The 17,768-nt window shown below is 47.8% G+C and overlaps 1 protein-coding gene across 1 annotated transcript; it reads left to right on the top strand.

Annotated features, from left to right (window-relative positions):
- The first annotated feature begins 1,662 nt into the window (after positions 1-1,662).
- C3H1orf94 (chromosome 3 C1orf94 homolog) lies at positions 1,663-15,959 on the top strand. The gene is made up of 6 exons (XM_056847568.1): positions 1,663-1,940; positions 8,875-9,545; positions 10,237-10,406; positions 12,325-12,399; positions 14,987-15,171; positions 15,884-15,959. The coding sequence occupies exons 1-6, from the start codon at positions 1,663-1,665 to the stop codon at positions 15,957-15,959; spliced, it is 1,455 nt and encodes a 484-aa protein (XP_056703546.1).
- The last annotated feature ends 1,809 nt before the right edge of the window (positions 15,960-17,768 follow it).

Below are 17,768 nucleotides of genomic sequence, written 5' to 3'. Positions count from 1 at the left end.
AAAGCATCACAGTCAGATGATGGTGCTATATGAATAAAAATGCATGGGCCTTTTTTCTGGTTGGGCAAGGGATAGAATCATAGAGTTGGAAGGGACCACCAGGGTCATCTAGTCCAACCTCCTGCACAATGCAGGAAATTCACAATTACCTTCCCCCCACAACCCCAGCGACCCCTACTTCATACCCAGAAGATGGCCAAAATGCCCTCCCTCTCATGAGCTGCCTAAGGTCATAGAATCAGCATTGCTGATAGATGGCCATTTAGCCTCTGCTTAAAAACCTCCAGGGAAGGAGAGCCTACCACCTCCTGAGGAAGCCTGTTCCACTGAGGAACCGCTTTAACTGTTAGAAAGTTCTTCCTAACATCTAGATGGAAACTCTTTTGATTTTATTTCAACCTGTTGGTTCTAGTCTGACCTTCTGGGGCAACAGAAAACAACTCAGCACCCTCCTCTATATGCCAGCCCTTCAAGTACTTGCAGATGGTTATCATATCCCCTCTCAGTCTTCTCTTCAGGCTAAACATACCCAGCTCCTTCAACCTTTCCTCATAGGACTTGGTCTCCAGACCCCTCACCATCTTTGTTGCCCTCCTCTGGACACGTTCCATCTTTCTTAAATTGCGGTGCCCTGAACTGAACATAGTACTCTAGGTGAGGTCTAACCAGAGGAGAGTAAAGCTATACCATCACTTTGCATGATCTGGACACGATACTTCTGTAGCTCTGTATCTTACGCACAAGAGCCAGAAAAAGAAAAAAATCCTTCTGATGGCAGCACCGTCCTAGCCAATTTACTCCAGAGAGCTAGGGCTGCCAACTCTGGGTTGGGAAATTCTTGGTGATTTAGAGGTGGTGGAACCTGGGGAGGATGGAGTTTGGAGAGGGGAGAGACCTCAGTGGGATATCATGCTATAAAGTCCGCCCTCCAAGGCTGCTATTTTCCCCCAGGGGAACAGATCTCTGTTGTCTGGTGGTCACTTGAAATCCCTGGGTATCTCCAGGCCCCACATGGAGCTTGGCAACCCTACAGCAGCCTGTTTCATTTGGAGACAGAAAAATCACGTCCTTGAACTACGTTTCCTATGCTGTTCAGTCATCCTCAGCAAAAGCAACGTCTCTCCCTCCTTCCCTTCCTTCCTCTTCTCCTGGATTTTTGGGATTCGCTATAGCTCTGTACCGCTGTTATCTTTCTTCTGACTCTGATCTGGAGACCCGCGTTTGATTCCCCACTCCTCCACATGAGCAGCGGAGGCTAATCTGGAGAACCGGGTTTGATTCCCCACTCCTCCACATGAAGCCAGCTGCGTGACCTTGGGCTAGTCACAGTTCTCTCTGAACTCTCTCAGTCCCACCTACCTCATAGGGTGTCTGTTGTGGGGAGGGGAAGGGAAGGGGATTGTAAGCTGGGTTGAGTCTTCCTTAACTGGTAGAGAAAGTCGGCATATAAAAACCAACTCTTCTGAGTCACCATGCCACGAGGGTTCTATGGTTACTTGGCTACCAGGGTTCGTTGCCATCCATTCCATTCTAGGCTTTAAAAACACACACACACACACACACACCACAATAAACTGCGATATACCCATACAAAAGAGTGTGAACAGTTCTCCTGTTATTTCTGACGTTCTCCTCCAGTTCCTTGCCAGTGCGTAAGGCAGAATGCTGACGAGCAGAAGTGGTCTTCAGTGTTCAACAGCCAACACCAAAGGCCCTTTCCCGTTGGGTCCTTTCCCAAGACACATCTGGATCCATCACAACACTCCCCTTGACAGCTTGGATAAGGCCTGTCATGAGATCTGGAAAAGAGTCCAAGGCCTCCCTGAGGAACTCCAGCCGAGGTCCTCTTCGCCACTTCTTCAACTCAGCTGTCATGCCATCCCACCTTCAGAGACTCTCACAGAAGACAACAGTAGTACCAGTGGCAGCTCTCAAAAGGAGTGAGTCTTCTTAAAGAAATGTTTTATTTTCTAAATATATTTATTGTCTGATCTGGAGAAACGGGTTTGATTCCCCACTCCTCCACATGAGCGGCGGACGCTAATCTGGTGAACCGGGTTGGCTTCCCCACTCCTGCTCATGAAACCAGCTGGGTGACCTTGGGCTAGTCACAGCTCTCCTAGAGCTCTCTCAGCCCCACCTACCTCACAGGGTGTCTGCTGTGGGGAGGGGAAGGGAAGATGATTGTAAGCCAGTTTGATTTATCCTTAAGTGGTAGAGAAAGTTGGCATATAACAACCAACTCTTCTTCTTCTTCTTCTTCTTCTTCTTTTTAAAACTGGCTGCTCCCCAATTTTAGAACTTTTGCCCTCCAAAAGTACAAAAAAAACAGCCCAACCCAAAGGATCTTCCAGAACAGATGGGGCCAAGGAACGGTTTACAGTTTGTAACCCCAGGCTTAAGTCTGCTTTGGCCCTCTAACTAGTTTATGAGGAAGCTTTGATACATGAATGGAGGAGTAACGTCATGAATAGATGGTTTCTTTTTTTCCATATAAAAATTATCTCCCTGTGATATTCACCTTCATCTGCAATTTCAGAAGCAGCTACCAGCACGTAGTGAGTCCCCTCCGTAGTTTCTGCATTGAAACGAATTAAAATATTTACAGGAGGAAAGGGGGGTGGGGTGGAGAAGAGCATTCAAAAGAAGAAAATCACAACACAAAAGGTGGTGGCTGGAAACATCTGCTCTTCAGAAATCCTGGATTTGGCAGGAAGAAGTTTTAACAAAACCTCCGGTGATCGGGAAATGTTGAGAAGGAGGGTAGAAAAGGAAGAGAGAAAATGAAAGAAGGTCAGATTTCATATAAAAATAGGCAGCATTTTCTCGTATGCCGCTGAAGTAGGAAGATTATGGGAAATTTTCCAAACAGTAATTAATTAGCGGCAACTAGCAGCTGTACAAGTGTTGCTGGTCTATTATTTTTATTTTATGTTACTTTATACCACTGCCTTTCTCTCCAAAGAGTACCCACCGCAGCTTACATTGCTCTCCTCCTCTCCATTTTATCCCCACAACGACCCTGTGAGGTAGTCAAGGCTGAGAGAGTGTGTGATTCGCCCAGGGTCACTCTGCAAGCTTCCATGGCAGAATGGGGACTCAAATCTAGGGTCTCCTAGATCTTAGCTTGACGCTGTAACCACTATACCACACTGTCTCTCATGTGGTCCAGAGACATGGGTAGCTGTGAAACTTTCATTGTTGTACTTGTATTTTGAAAATGTATACACATCTTTGTAATGAGGCCAGACATGAACCTGGAAGTGAAGCTAAGAGTAATGTACATAAGGGTTGCCAACAGGCCTGGAGAAGAATGTCTTGCCGCTTTAATAGAGGCATAATGTATGGAAACAGGCAGGTGACACTTTTCATGGCACAGAGGTCAAAAGCATCATCTGGTAAATAATGTCCCAGTTAGGGTTGCCAACCTCCAGGTAGTAGCTGGAGATCTCCTGCTATTACAACTGATCTCCAGCCGATAGAGATCTGTTCACCTGGAGAAAATGACCACTTTGGCAATTGCACTCAATGGCATTGAAGTCCCTCCCCTCACCAAACCCCGCCTTCTCTGGCTCTGCCCCAAAAATCTCCAGGTATTTCCCAACCCGGAACTGGCAACCCTAGTCCCAGTAAGCCTCTATTAAAGGGCAGGACATATTTTCCTCCCAGGCATTTGGTGACCGTATATGGGAATATAGAGCTGCCTTTCCAACCCAAAATGCAATGCCCTGTTCATGCTCCCACACACACACATAATGCACAGGATCCCATTATGTGAATTTGGGCTAGCACTTTCTAATTGGCTGAGAACGGAGAAGTCCACTTTGATGAGGTAGCACCCCACAAAAAAAGATGAATTTTGTAGGTTGGGGGTGCTGTGCTCCAGGTATCAAATGTTTGGAAAACATGTTTCGACCATCAAAATAAGAGGAGGATAATGCATGGGGCCAAAAGGGATTCCTGGTGTTGAATGGCGTCACTCAACCTTAACATAATGAAAAATAATGTTGACATGGAATATGAAGGAGCGCTAGCATATTTCTAATTCTCATCCCTCTGTGGTCGCAAAACAAAACAAAACAGAAAATCAGACCAGGAAAGGGATTCTTTGGTGTTTGTTCAAATGATTCCAGAGCCCTTTCGGATTGCGCTTGGTGCATCTGATTTGCATAAGTCAATATGTTAAAATAATTAAAGGCCGCCGGATCAAGCAAAAGGGCACGAGGTATAATCTTGGTCCCAAATGTTATTGCGGATGACAAATTAAACAGGCCCTTTCTAGCTGTGGCAGGTGAGCGTGGACCGAGATTCTAAATGGGGGGGGAGCGCCCAGAAAAACTTGCCGGGGGTGGGGGGGTGGTTACACATCGAAGGTATCTACAAGGGATGCTTTGGCTGACAAAGTCAGAACAGAAGACGATACAGCAAGAAAAATCCTCTTCACTTTGCTTACTGAGATTTAATCGGATGCCTTAGCGGAAACCAGCAGGAAACCCTCCCTTCACACACATGCTTTGTCACCCCCTATTTTCTCTCCCACTTCAGACATTGTCCCTGGGATTCGGATTGCTTGCGGTTGCCAACCTCCAGGTGAGGCATGGAGCTCTCCAGACTACAGAGATCAATCAATAACTTTAATACAGTCCAAGACCAGCAGATAAATATATATATACATAGTAACAGGATAACGACGATATACACCAATAAATATTTGATAAAAATAGTCACTCACTCATGGGGGAGCCATTAAGAACATGATTTTAAAATATGATACATAATTGCAGTCAATATAAATAAAAGTCACACATCCCTTAAATTCAACCCAGGCTCGCCTAGTCTTCATGGCTCGCCATCCAAATTTGGCCACTTTAAAGGTTAGCTCCATGTTCTTATCTGAGAGCATGTTAGAAAGACTACAGACATCAGTTCCCCTGGAGGAAATGGCTGCTTTATAGGGTGGGCTCTGTGGCATTATACTCCACTGAGATCCCTCCCCAAACCCCACCCTCCCTAGGCGCCACCCCCAAGTCTCCAAGAATTTCTGAATCCGGAGTTGCCCTCTCCAGCTTGGGAAACGCCTGGGGTTTTAGGGGTGCTGCCTGGGGAAAGTGGAGTTCGGAGAGCTGACAGAGCTCAGTGGAGATGTTTCTCTTAGACTCTCCAGTATACCAAAAACTCTGCCCTTCAGAGCTGCCGTTTCCTCTAGGGAAGCTGAGCTCCATAGTCTAGAGATCAGTTGTTATTCCAGTAGTATTCCACACCCCACCTGGAAGTTGGTACCTGAGATAGAAGGTGAAATGTCTCAAGTTTTGTTTTGTTTTGCAATTTTGAGGTGTGGGGGGGAAATAGCTAGCTTACAGAATTCATATTAAGATGTAGAACCATATTAAGGTGGAGAATCAAGATGTAGATGCCTCGATTGCTTCTCTCATAACAGAGTTTTCTAAGGCTGAATACATTATCAAGAATCAGGGGGTTGCCTCTGAATGTGGGGGTCCCGTATCAAGTCCCCCCACCCAAGCCAGCATGGTGTAGTGGTTAAGAGAGGTGGTTTGGTGCACCGGGTTTGATTCCTCACTCCTCCACATGAGTGGCGGAGGCTAATCTGGTGAACTGGATTTCTTTCCCTACTCCTCCATATGAAGCCAGCTGGGTGACTTTGGGCTAGTCACAGCTCTCTTAGAGCTCTCTCAGCCCCACCTACCTCACAGGGTGTCTGTTGTGGGGAGGGGAAGGGAAGGTGATTGTAAGCCGGTCTGATTCTTCCTTAAGTGGTAGAGAAAGCCAGCATATAAAAACCAACTCTTCTTCTTCTGTGACACATGCAATTTAACCTGAGTCATGATGATATCATAACTCGGCATGAAATCATAACTTCACCTTCAATTTCCCTTGAAATTCTCCCAAGCAGGAACCTCCAAATTCCCTTTGAATTTCCTCAGAGGGGATACATAAAGCATTCTAAAGTCCACCCTCCAAAGCAGCTATTTCCTCCAGGGGAACTGAAGTTTGTAGTCTTGAGGGCAGTTGTAATTCCAGGAGTTCCCCAGGCCCCTCTTGGGGGCTGGGCAACCTTAGCTGAGCAGAACATTTGACAATGTCACCAAGACATTTTGAGGCGGGTGACAGAGGTCCTTGGTCCCCAGCCCTTCTCATTGCTGGCCAGAAAGTATATCTTTAAACTCTCAAACCATTTGTGATGTGTATACGTGTGGTGGGGAATCACTGGATTATCTATTTGTCTCAAGAAGCACCCAAGTCTCAGGAATGGTTTGAATGAAAGGGATTGCAAGATTTGTTCAATTTACAGAATAATAAAGACGGCTCTAATTACACAGTGATGCCGTAATTGGAGATAATTAAGTAATATGCGGTTTACTAAGAGATTTGGCACGATATTTATATGTATAGATAAGTTCGTATGTACTGCATGTTTATCACACCAGCTGTTCTGTCCTTGGAGCTTATAACAAACAAAGGAGAGAAGAAAACCACAAGTCAGCTCTTTGTGGTGCTTGGTAACAAGCGAGGAAACTCGAAAAAGTTCTTCTCGGAGTTGCCAGATGGCTCTGCGTTAAGACTTCTGCGGAGTCTTAACGGGATATTTTCTGGGGCTTCCCACAAGGCGGACAAGCAAGTCCATCACCTTGGTCAGGAGCCCTTGGTCTGCCCTTTCTTGGGGCAGGCACCTCGTCTCATTCTCATGCGTCATTCTTTGGGTGAAGCACACTCCTGTTCTGATTGCCACATCTTCCTAGCTGGGTACAAGTCCAATTGAAACTGTGGGCCAGGATTGGGGCACCTGTCCTGGGTCACACTATTGGAAGGGTGCAAAATTACTGCCCAAAATTAAGCAAGTGATTAGCCCTTTTCAGCTGTTATGAATGAGTATGTGCCATCCCTAGGGTTGCCAGGTCCCTCTTTGCCACTGGTGGGAGGTTTTTGGGGTGGCGCCTGAGGAAAGCAGGGTTTGGGGAAGGGGAATTCAATACCATAGAGTCCAATTGCCCAAGTGGCCATTTCCTCCAGGTGAACTGATTTCTATTGGCTGGAGATCAGTTGTAATAGCGGGAGATCTTCAACTAGTTCCTAGAGGTTGGCAACCCAATCTATCCCCAATCCTCCTGATTTATATATTTGCTTCATTTGTATCCTGCCTTTCTTCCCAATGGATACCCAAAGCAGCATTACACCATTCTCCTCTCTGCCCTCCATACTATCCTCACAACCACCTTGTGGAGAAGGCTAGGCTGAGAATGTGAGACTAGCCAAAGGTCACTGAGAGAGCCTCCGTGACAGAGTGGAGACTTGAATCTGGGTCTCCCAGATTCCAGTCCAACATTCTTGCAGCGCATTCCTGAGCCTCCAGGGCGAAAGCCCTTAGGAGGCCAGGAAGGTGCCGTGCTGGTGTCTGGGCCCCCCGTGCCGGCATCTGGGCAGCCAACGCTGGCATAAGTGGCCCATACACCGGCGGGAAAGCCCGTACGCTGGTTGCAGGCTGCAGCAGCCCGGGACGTCGACGGAGCCTTCCACCGGTGTCCAAACACTGGCAAGGGCCACGCCAGTGTCCCAGGAGGCGTTCTCCGGGCGTAACGGTGGAGTATCTCCCATGCAACCCTCATAGGGTTGCACTGATTTTTTGCGCTGGGAGGAGGTTTTGGCGGGGCCGAAACCTCCTTTGGCGGCAATGCAGCCGCGTTGCCTCCTAAGCCTGGCGCAGGCATTCCGCTCAGGAACTCACTATTAGTGTTGCCCCACAGTGGCCATGTTGTCCCAAAGGAACTAGTACAGAGAATGTGTACACTCTACATCACCCATTGATTTTTATCTGGGTTATGGATCATGTACATCGAAGTTGCTTTTTTGGACAACATGATGAGCGCATACGTTGGAAGGTTCTGTGCTTGGCTTTCTGGTGTGCATGGACTGTAATGTCTGGAAAGGGCATTTATTAAGGGCAGTTAGTAAAGTATGTTAAAATGCCTTATTATTTTCAGTAAGAATAATTTAACAGGGGTGGCCTGTATCCTACCACCCAGTTCGCAAAGTCTGAAGCTTCCTTCTACTCTAGCCTTCCTTCAACTTAAGAAGTTTTCGGAAGGACCTGCTGTTCATGTATATACCAAAAGAGCAAAGGTGTCATGCCTTCTGTGTCGCTATGCCAGTATACTGAAAGCAGACTGGTGAGGCAGCAAGGGAGATAATCCCAACATGGTTCTCACCCGTGGCTTGTTCCTGACTAAGGTATACCAACGGGTGCTTGGTTTGTGTTTCCTGTCTCCAACACTCTTGGCCTGCTGCCCATGGCCATATCTTTGACACTGGTGAGATCATACCTGTGCCCCCACTTCCTGTCGCATGATTCTGATGTCACACATTTGTCAGTGTGGTGTGAGAGCCAGCGTGGTGTAGTGGTTAAGAGCGGTGGCTTGGAGCAGTGTACTCTGATCTGGAGAACCCGGTTTGATTCCCCACTCCTCCACATGAGCGACGGAGGCTAATCTGGTGAACTGGATTTGTTTCCCCACTCCTCCACATGAAGCCAGCTGGGGGACCTTGGGGTAGCCACACTCTCTCAGCTCCACCTACCTCACAAGGTGTCTGTTTGGGGGAGGGGGAGGGAAGGTGATTGTAAGCCAGTTTGATTCTTCCTTAAGGGGTAGAAAAAGACGGCATATAAAAACCAACTCTCCTCCTCCTCCTCCTCCTCCACCACCACCTCCACCACCTCCTTCTCCTCAAAAGGTTTCATCATAATGCCTGAGTGTGAAAGGTGTCTCCCAGATCTGGAAAGGCTGAAAACCTGTATAGCCATGCTCCTTTTGGTGTGGGCCTCTCTTTATGGATGATGGGTCATTTCTCTCTTTCCTGCAGATCTTTGGAGACCAGCATTGGCAAAGATGAAATTTCCCTGCTGGTTGAGCAAGAATATTTGAGCCTCACCCAAGAGAATGCAACCGAGCTAGAGGCACAGAGGTCGGAAGATGACAAGGCAACTCCTGTTCCTTCAGTTCAAGCTCCATCCAATAATCATCTTAGCACACTTTCTGATGGAGACCAGGCATTAGAGGAGAGGGAAGCGGTGCAAAATGTCTACAGAGCACTCACTGGAAACAAAAGAGAGATGAAACTGAGGTCCATCTGTGATGTCCAGCTGTCCACAAAGTCCACTGTCACTGGCATCCTGCTGCCCGCAAAATATATCTACAAGAGTGCCAAAAATGCAGATGGCATGAACAGTAACATGATGGGTTCCAACACTCAGATTGCCAAGCTCCTGGCACAGTTCCCGCTGAAACGGGCGGAGGCAGCCAAAGCTCTGGACAACAAGATGGTGGCCGAAGAAACCAAGCTGATCAAAGACCTCCTGCAAAACAACATGCTTGGGTCTGCCCCCCACAAAGACAGCTTTGCGAGGCCGGCGCCGATAATGATGGTGGCCGAGAGTCAAGGAACTGGGCAGAAGAAGCAGCTCCCAGTGTTTGCCAAGATCTGCTCAAAAACTGAGCCTGAACTGATTGCCGAAGGGTTCTGTCCAAACAATGGTAAGGGTTCTGGGATAGCCCGGGATTGTCATCAAGGAACAAGCGGGCTGGTTTCAAACCAAGAGCCAATTAAGAGAAGCCCTGGGCTCAAGAGTGTGTACTTCTTGCCACCTGAGCAACCCAGAGGGTACCTGCTCATACTTCAAATATAGAAAAGGAATGCATATCCTTCCATGGCTAGAGATGAGTTCTCCTGGGAGGGTCACCTTGAGTGAGGGGGTGTCATGGTCAGGCTATAGTTAGCTAAGCTTGAGTTGCAGAGCACATGGTTGGGGAGTTCTTGTAGCCAGTGACTCGAGGTTCGAGATGTCATTCAGGAAGGGCCTGTCCAAAGTCCAAGCCAGGGCCAGTTCTTGGGCCAAACGACATGTTTGGGAAGCTCATGATGAACAGGTGAGATGACACAGGGGTTCAGCTCATGCTTGGCCATCAGTGGCATGGAAGGCAACTGGTATTCTCTCCTGTGTGACCACTGAGCAAACTTAGCTTGGACCCATTTAGTGGCATCATGGGAGATGGTATGCAATAATTTCCCCCAGTAGGTTCCTCTGTATCTTACCAGGTTTTGCTCCTTGATTTGCCAAGTTCCACCTCTCGAATCTCAGAGTCTGTCCTTCGAAAGACCTGGCCACCATATGCAGAGCCCATCATCTGGGAAAACATGAATAACCACAGTTTGAACTTTTCACAGCAACTTCAGCAGCCATGGACAAGAACAACTTAAAGTACAGTGGGAACGTTTTCACCCCACGATTTCCAACGACCTCGACAACTACCACATTGAAACAGCCAATGTGGCTTAGCCTGAATTACCCTCCGCCTCCCATTTTCCCAAACCACTCAAGCTTCCAGCAGTACCAGGTAATGTTGTCAGACTGAACAAAGGCTGGGGAGAAATCTCCAGCCTTGAGGGAGGGTCTTTGCAGAGCCGGGAGGTAGAGATCACTGTGGGGTTGTAGTGACTCGCAGTTAGAAACACAGAACATCTTGCCGTTGACTGAAGAGGTGGCAAAATCTGGGAGATGGGGGGTGGGGTTTGCTGGTGGTATAGAGAGCCAGCATGGTGTGGTACCTAGATGGTCATACTGTCCCATTCTGTATGTGGACAACCGGGGAAAGGAATCTCCAATGAGGACCCAAGATTCAGAGAAGCTGGAGCTGATCCTCCAGGGAGAAGCAGAAGCTGGATAGCAGGGAGCTGTCCAGGAACACCACAAACTAGGTTGGAGAGCTGTTGAATCTGTAAAGGCTAGTGGTCATCTGAAGAGATTGACCCCAGGTCATCCAGCAAGCTTCCATGGTAGAGTGGGGATCGAACCTGGTTTTCCCATATCCTAGTCTGACAATATAACCAGTATACCAACCTGACTCTCATATTGTTGGGTATTTGATTGGACGTTGTGGATCTGTCCCATGAGCAGAGGCTCTTTCTACTAGCAGAAGGAGGCTTCCCTTGATGCAAGATACTCAGAGGTTCAAGGTTATGGTGCTGCCCTTTAAAGCCCTTAATGGTCTGGGACCATCGTACCTGCCGGACCGACTCCTCAGAGAATGTTACGTTCAACTGGGAACAACTCGCTGGTGGTCCCTGGCCCAAAGAGTATCCAGCTGCCCTCAACGAGAGCCAGAGCCTTCTCAGCTCTGGCCCTGGCCTGATGGAACTCTCTCTCCAATGAGACTAGGGTCCTGCAAGACTTGATGCAATTTCGCAGGGCCTGCAAGACTGAGATGTTCTGCCAGGCCAGCCAATGGTTGAGGGCAACGATGGTTTCCATCTCTGCTGGCCTCCCTCCCTCCCCTTGTCAAACCCCCACTTTTTAATTATTGTTTAGATGTACCTATTCCTAATCCTTATCCCTTCCTTTATTCCTCCCCTTGGTCACCTCTGCTATGATAATAATTAAGGGCACCTCTAGAATTTTAATAGATGCTGAGAATTTTTAACTGTAACTTATTATGTTTTAATTATTGCAATATCATCTTCTGGCCTGAGCCGCGAATATCATCTGCTGGCCTCCCTATTTTCCCCCTCCTGTTATCTTATTGATGACCACTGAGGGGTCACCTGCTGTAAATCCAGCAACATGAGTAGTGTTCAGGCGCCATCTGTAATTCTGCAATTTTTAAGTTTTAAAGTTTTAAATTGGGATTTTATTGTTTTAAATTCAGATTTTGTGGTTAATTTTATTATGGATGTATTAATGTATCTTTTTATGATGTTACCTGCCCTGAGCCGGCTTTGGCTGGGGAGGGCGGGCTACAAATCACAAAATAAATAAAATAAATAAAAACGTTGTGAGCTGCCCCGAGCCCAGCTTGCCAGGGAGGGGCAGGGTAGAAACCAAATAAATAAAAATTGGGTCAGGGGAAGGCTCCTTCTGCCAGCGAAAAGCGCCTCTGCTTGTAGAACTGACTCACGGAAGGCAACCCTTAAGAGAAGGCCTCCAAACACCCGGAAGCGCCTGTTTATTAAATTGTAAGTTGTCTCACTTTTTCATTCAATTATCTTCGAAAAAGCACATCCTGAGCTTCGGGTAATATGCCAATTGGTATAAATATGAATCATCCATTAATCGATCGGTCAGCTGAAGGGAAAGGTTGAATTACCCGTCAAGTTAAGACAGGAAGGCAAGGCTGTCAGAATGACAGCTTTGAATCGGAATACAGATCTCTCCCTGCGTGGGGTTCCGGGGGTAGGTTTTGAAGACAGGGGTAGTAGCAGTAAGAGATCCAGACCCTCTGCATTCAACTCCTGCCTTGTGCATTTTTTTCGTAACAGAGTTTGTATCAGCAAAGAGCACGGATCCCGTACCAGCAGACGTTACACCCTCAGCTGGGGTGCTACTCAAGACAGGTATTTTACACTTTTTGCCATTCTTCTCTGGTACGGAGAGAGAGAACTGGAATTCGGCAGAGGACATGCGTGTTCCTGGACTCTATGGCATTGAAGTCCCTCCCCTCCCCAAACACTGTCCTCCCCAGGCTCTGCCCCAAAAACCTCCTGCCAGTGGAGAAGAGGGACCTGGCAACCCTATCTAGTAGGGTTGCCATCCTCCAGGTGGGGCCTGGAGATTTCCCAGAATTACCACTGATCTCCAGACTACAGAGATCAGTTCCCTGGAGAAAACGGCTGTTTTAGAGCATGGTCTCTAAGGCATCATACTCCGCTGAGATCCCTCCCCTCTCCAGACACCCCAAAATCACCAGAAATTTCCCAATCCCGACTTGTGTCAATCTAGGGTTGCAATCTAGGGCTGCCAACCTCCAGGTACTAGCTAGAGATCTGCTATTAAAACTGATCTCCAGCTGATAAGAGATCAGTTCCCCTGGAGAAAATGGCCACTTTGGCCATTGGTCTCTATGGCATTGAAGTCCCTCCCCTCCCCAAACCCTGCCCTCCTCCACCTCTGCCCCCAAAACCTTCCGCCAGTGGCAAAGAGGGACCTGGCAATTCTATGTCAGTCTGTGCCCTCTTTCACGCTCCAGCTATCGTTGACTGTCAGCCATGTCCTTTTCTTGAACCCAGACAGCACCTTGTGTGTCGTCAACCCAGAAGAAGCATTTAGGAGCATTTGTAGTAAATACACTCAGAATTACGAGAGGCGATAAGCCGCAGCCAGACACCATATCCTTCTTCTGGTTCTGCATGAGCTTAGACAGATGAGCTTTCAAAGGGAACTCGCACCGTCAGCCCTGCTCAATGAAATCAGAATTTCTCTTTTGAGTTCATTCAAGACAGATGGGGGAATAGAATGGATCAGGGCTGGCTCCAGGCTTGGGGGGGGGGGGAGGGCACTGGCAAATAGTGCCCGGGTTCCACCTCTTGTCCAGGTTGGGCTCCGCTTTCGTGTTCTTGTCAAAGCATCTTCTCTCATCGGGAGACTCGATGAGCTCCACACAAGCTTCGACTTGACTTACCTCAACTACAAGCGAACTTTCCAGTCTCCAGCGCCACTTTTGCTGTTAACTGGTGGTGAACAAATATTGTGGAGAGACGACTTCTTTCATTTTTCAGTGTGTTATCAATGTACATTTCTGTACTGCACAGGTACAGTGGGGACTTGTTTAGGATTTAGGAGATAGGTATAGATAGGTATGCCCTGACCTGGATGGCCAAGGCTACCCTGATCTCGTCAGATCTCAGAAGCTAAGCAGGGTCAACCCTGGTTAGTATTTGGATGGGAGACCACCAAGGAATGCTGTGCAGAGGAAGGCACTGGCAAACCACCTCTGTTAGTCTCTTGCCATGAAAACCCCAAAAGGGGTCGCCATAAGTCGGCTGTGACTTGACGGCACTTTATACACACATAGATAGGTCTAGGTACTATTAGCAATATTGTATGTGTCAATTTCAATACTTTAGAATAGGCTAATAAAATTTTTGGATCAAGTTGAGCCTATATGCTGTTGTTTTGGTTGAAAACCTCCAGGTGCTAGCTGGAAATCTCCTGCTATTACAACTGATCTCCAGCTGATAGAGATCAGTTCACCTGGAGAAAATGGCCGCTTTGGCAATTGGACTCTATGGCATTGAAGTCCCTCCCCTCCCCAAACCCTCCCCTCCTCAGGCTCCACTCCAAAAACGTCCTGCCAGTGGCGAAGAGGGACCTGGCAACCGTAGTTGCCAACCTCAAGGTGATGGCTTGAGATTTCCTGCTATTACAATGGATCTCCTGGCAACAGAGATCAGTTCCCCTGGAGAAAATGCCTTCTTTGGAAAGTGGATTTTATGGCCTTGTAACCCCGTTAAAGTCCCTCCCCTCCTCCAACCCCACCCTCCTCAGGCTCCACCCCCAAAACCTCTGGGTATTTCCCAACCGGGAGCTGGCAACCCTACCAGCCCCCTATCATGCTTCCCTTTCCACCTGCTGCTGACCCAATATACCTGTGTGTCCTTCCCCCAGGGCCCCATGAGCCCTCTCATCACCTGCACACACAGATGCTTGCACTGCCCACATGCCCAGTCTCTGACAATGCTGGGCAGTGTGTGCAGCTAGGAAGGCAGAGTGCACTCAAGCAAGCAGGCGGGGGAAAGGAGAGTGGGCAACAGGGGAGGTGCATGGTCAGTGGCAGTGGGCTGGGGTTGCCAGGTCCCTCTTCGCCACAGGCGGGAGGTTTTAGGGGTGGATCCATAGGAAGGTGGATTGAGTCTGGCACTTCATGTAGGGGCTGTGGCTCAGAGGTAGAGCATTTGTTCGACGTGCAGAAGGTCCCAGGTTCAATCCCTGGCATCTCCAGTTAAAATGATCAGGAGAGCTGCTGCCAGTCTGAGTAGACAATACTGACCTAGGTGGGCCAATGGTCTGATTCAGTATCAGGAAGTTGCATGCCTTAGCATCTTCATGTGTTCTGTTATTCAACCACATCCCCTCCTCATCCTGATGTGGCTTTGTTAAGCAAAGAGTTCCTTCCTCAAAGTAACTGTTCTCCCTGTGCCATAGGTTGCTCCTTACAATCCCCAGCAAATCTTCCGCTCGCCTTATACACCTGTGCTCAGCTACATCCCACTGGTTCAACCCGGTTATTCTTACCAGCAGAGGAACCCGGCCAAACTGTCCAACAGCATCCGTGATCCTCCGGCCATGGCAGGCGATGGGCCACAATTTTCCTTTTCTCCTTCTTATGGGTGAGTATGTGAAGTAGTGGCTGTGTGTATCCCAGTAAGGGCTGAAAAGCTGTTTCAGTTTGCATAGGGTGATAAAGGTGTACCCACTAATAGTTTTTTTTCCCCTTGAAGCTAAAAGTAGAGTCAATGAAGGGGTGCAAGCTTGATTTTTCTCCCTCATGGATTTGACTGAAGCCAATTGACTTACTGTAACTTTGTTTAGGATTGGCGAGCCTCTGTTGGTGTGATCTGTAATGTTGGACACTTTACTACTCCCCTCTGGCCCCTTGATCATTTATGAACACGTTGATGTTCATAAATCTTCAAAGTTCCAGAGAGCCAGCGTTGTATAGTGGTTAAGAGCGGTGGTTTGGAGCAGTGGAGTCTGATCAGAACCAGGTTTGATTCCCCACTCCTCCACATGAGCGGCGGAGGCTAATCTGGTGAACTGGATTTGTTTCCCCACTCCTACACATGATGTCAGCTGGATGACCATGGGCTAGTCACAGCTCTCTCAGCCTCACCTACCTCACAGGGTGTCTGTCGTGGGGAGGGGAAGGGAAGGTCATTGTAAGCCAGTTTGATTCTTCCTTAAGTGGTAGAGAAAGTCAGCATATAAAAGCCAACTCTTCTTCTTCTTCCTCCTCCTCTTCCTCTTCTTTGTTGAACTGCACCTCCCTGGGTGGCATTTTGGTCATTATTTAACACGACAATCTGTTTATTTTATTCTCAGGTTTACGACTACTACTGCTGGACCTGTGAGGACCAACCCTTATTTCTCTTCCAATGGAGGCGGCAACAGTTTTTAACAGTTTTTAACAGTTACTTATTTGAAAGATATAGATCTTTGGAGGACCGTGAGAAACGCTTGGAGTTTTTGTAAGGACTTGCATTTGAAAAAAAAAGTAAGGACTTGCATTTGAAAAAAAAATTGCCCTGAAGTTAAAGAATCATTCTCCAAATGAGTCTATGTAATTTCAGAGCAAGGAGGACCAATTAGTTGGCAATTCTTTTCACAGAGCGCAATTTACCTGAAACGTTATGAAAGGCTCAGCTCCTTGTTTAAAAAGTTATCATTTTTTATTTTGGGGATAGAGAGGGAGAAAGAAACATTTTTTAAAAAGTTTTATTTATGACCAATACCTGTGCTGCATAAAATTGAATTTTGCTATAATAAAGATGGCTGATAGAGAAAGTTCACAGCTGGAAATTTCTGGAAGTGATAACTCTTGTTGGGTATTCAGAAGTGAGTTTAATTCAGTGGCTGGGTGACACGTCGCGGAGGGTGATATGCTGTATCTTTGAAACCCATCCCTCATCTTTGGGAGAAAAAAGATCACCGTGCTTCGGCATACATGCAGAGAGGGGGAAAATAACTATCTGTACTTTTCACTTTGCTGCTGCATTCCAAGTTCCTGGCAGAACCCCTGATGACCATAAGTCTTCAACTGAGAATATGAGTTGTGTCAGATTCGGGCTACGTCCGCGTGGGGTGTGTGAAAAGGTGCTCCTGCTGTGGAAACGGCAGGGAGTGGTATGGAAATGGGCAGAGAGAAGAAGAAGAAGAAGAGCTGGTTTTTATATGCCGACTTTCTCTACCACTTAAGGAAGACTCAAACTGGATTACAATCACCTTCCCTCCCCCTCCCCGCAACAGACACCCTGTGAGGGAGGTGGGGCTGAGAGAGCTCTAAGAGAGCTGTGACTGGCCCAAGGTCACTCAGCTGGCTTTATGTGTAGGAGTGGGGAAACAAATCCAATTCACCAGATTAGCGTCTGCTGCTCATGTGGAGGAGTAGGAAATCAAACCCGGTTCTCCAGTTTGGAGTCCGCTGCTCCAAACCACCGCTCTTAACCACTACACCATGCTGGAGAGGGGGTTCCCCATGCCACATTCCTGGGCCACTTGCTTCTGATGCTGTGGTGGTTGGAGATTCCAAGCAGAATTTCCCCCCACAGCCACCCTGCATTGCCTTGTTTAAACTGGATCAAAGGAAGTTCTTCTTTGATTAACCCCTTTCTTTCTTAAACAGGGAAACCCCAGAAGCCCCACAAGTGATGCTCGGAATAAGCGCAATGTCTATTGGAAACTCCCCCCCCCAAAAAAAAACCAAGCTCTTTGTCCAGGGGAAAAACTCTCTGTGGAAGCCGGTCCAGTCTTTGTGTTATTATCTGGGTTTGGAATGAAATGCAGGGAAATCAGCTGCATCTACCATGGATGCTTTTTGAGATGCTGCCTGATCCCTATAAAGGTTTTTGGGTCAGGTGGGCTTGCTGGAGGTCTGCTCATTGAGGATCACTCTGATGAGCTTCTGAGGGCCTCCAAGGGTCCTCAGATCATGGCCTGAAAGTAGGGTTGCCAACCTCCAGGTGGTGGCTGGAGATCTCCTGCTATTACAACTGATTTCCATGTGTTAGAGATCAGTTCCAGTGGAGAAAATGGCTGCTTTGGCCATTGGACTCAGTTCAGTTCAGTTCTCTTTTGCTGGCAATTGCTGTATGAATAAACTGAACTGAACTGACTCTATGGAATTGAAGTCCCTCCCCTCTCCAAACCCCACCCGCCTCAGGCTCCACCCCCAAAATCTCCAGGTAATTTCCAACCCTGAGCTGGCAAA

This window comes from Euleptes europaea, chromosome 3, assembly GCF_029931775.1.
Source record: "Euleptes europaea isolate rEulEur1 chromosome 3, rEulEur1.hap1, whole genome shotgun sequence".
Taxonomy (NCBI): Eukaryota; Metazoa; Chordata; class Lepidosauria; order Squamata; family Sphaerodactylidae; genus Euleptes; species Euleptes europaea.
This window is presented reverse-complemented; position numbering and strand designations above follow the sequence as displayed.

Coding starts and splice junctions, on each gene's coding strand:
- C3H1orf94 (XM_056847568.1), top strand. CDS start 1,663: ATGCTGACGAGCAGAAGTGGTCTTCAGTGTTCAACAGCCAACACCAAA. Junction 9,546..10,236: donor AGGGTTCTGTCCAAACAATG/GTAAGGGTTCTG, acceptor AACTTTTCACAG/CAACTTCAGCAGCCATGGAC. Junction 12,400..14,986: donor TGGGGTGCTACTCAAGACAG/GTATTTTACACT, acceptor CCTGTGCCATAG/GTTGCTCCTTACAATCCCCA.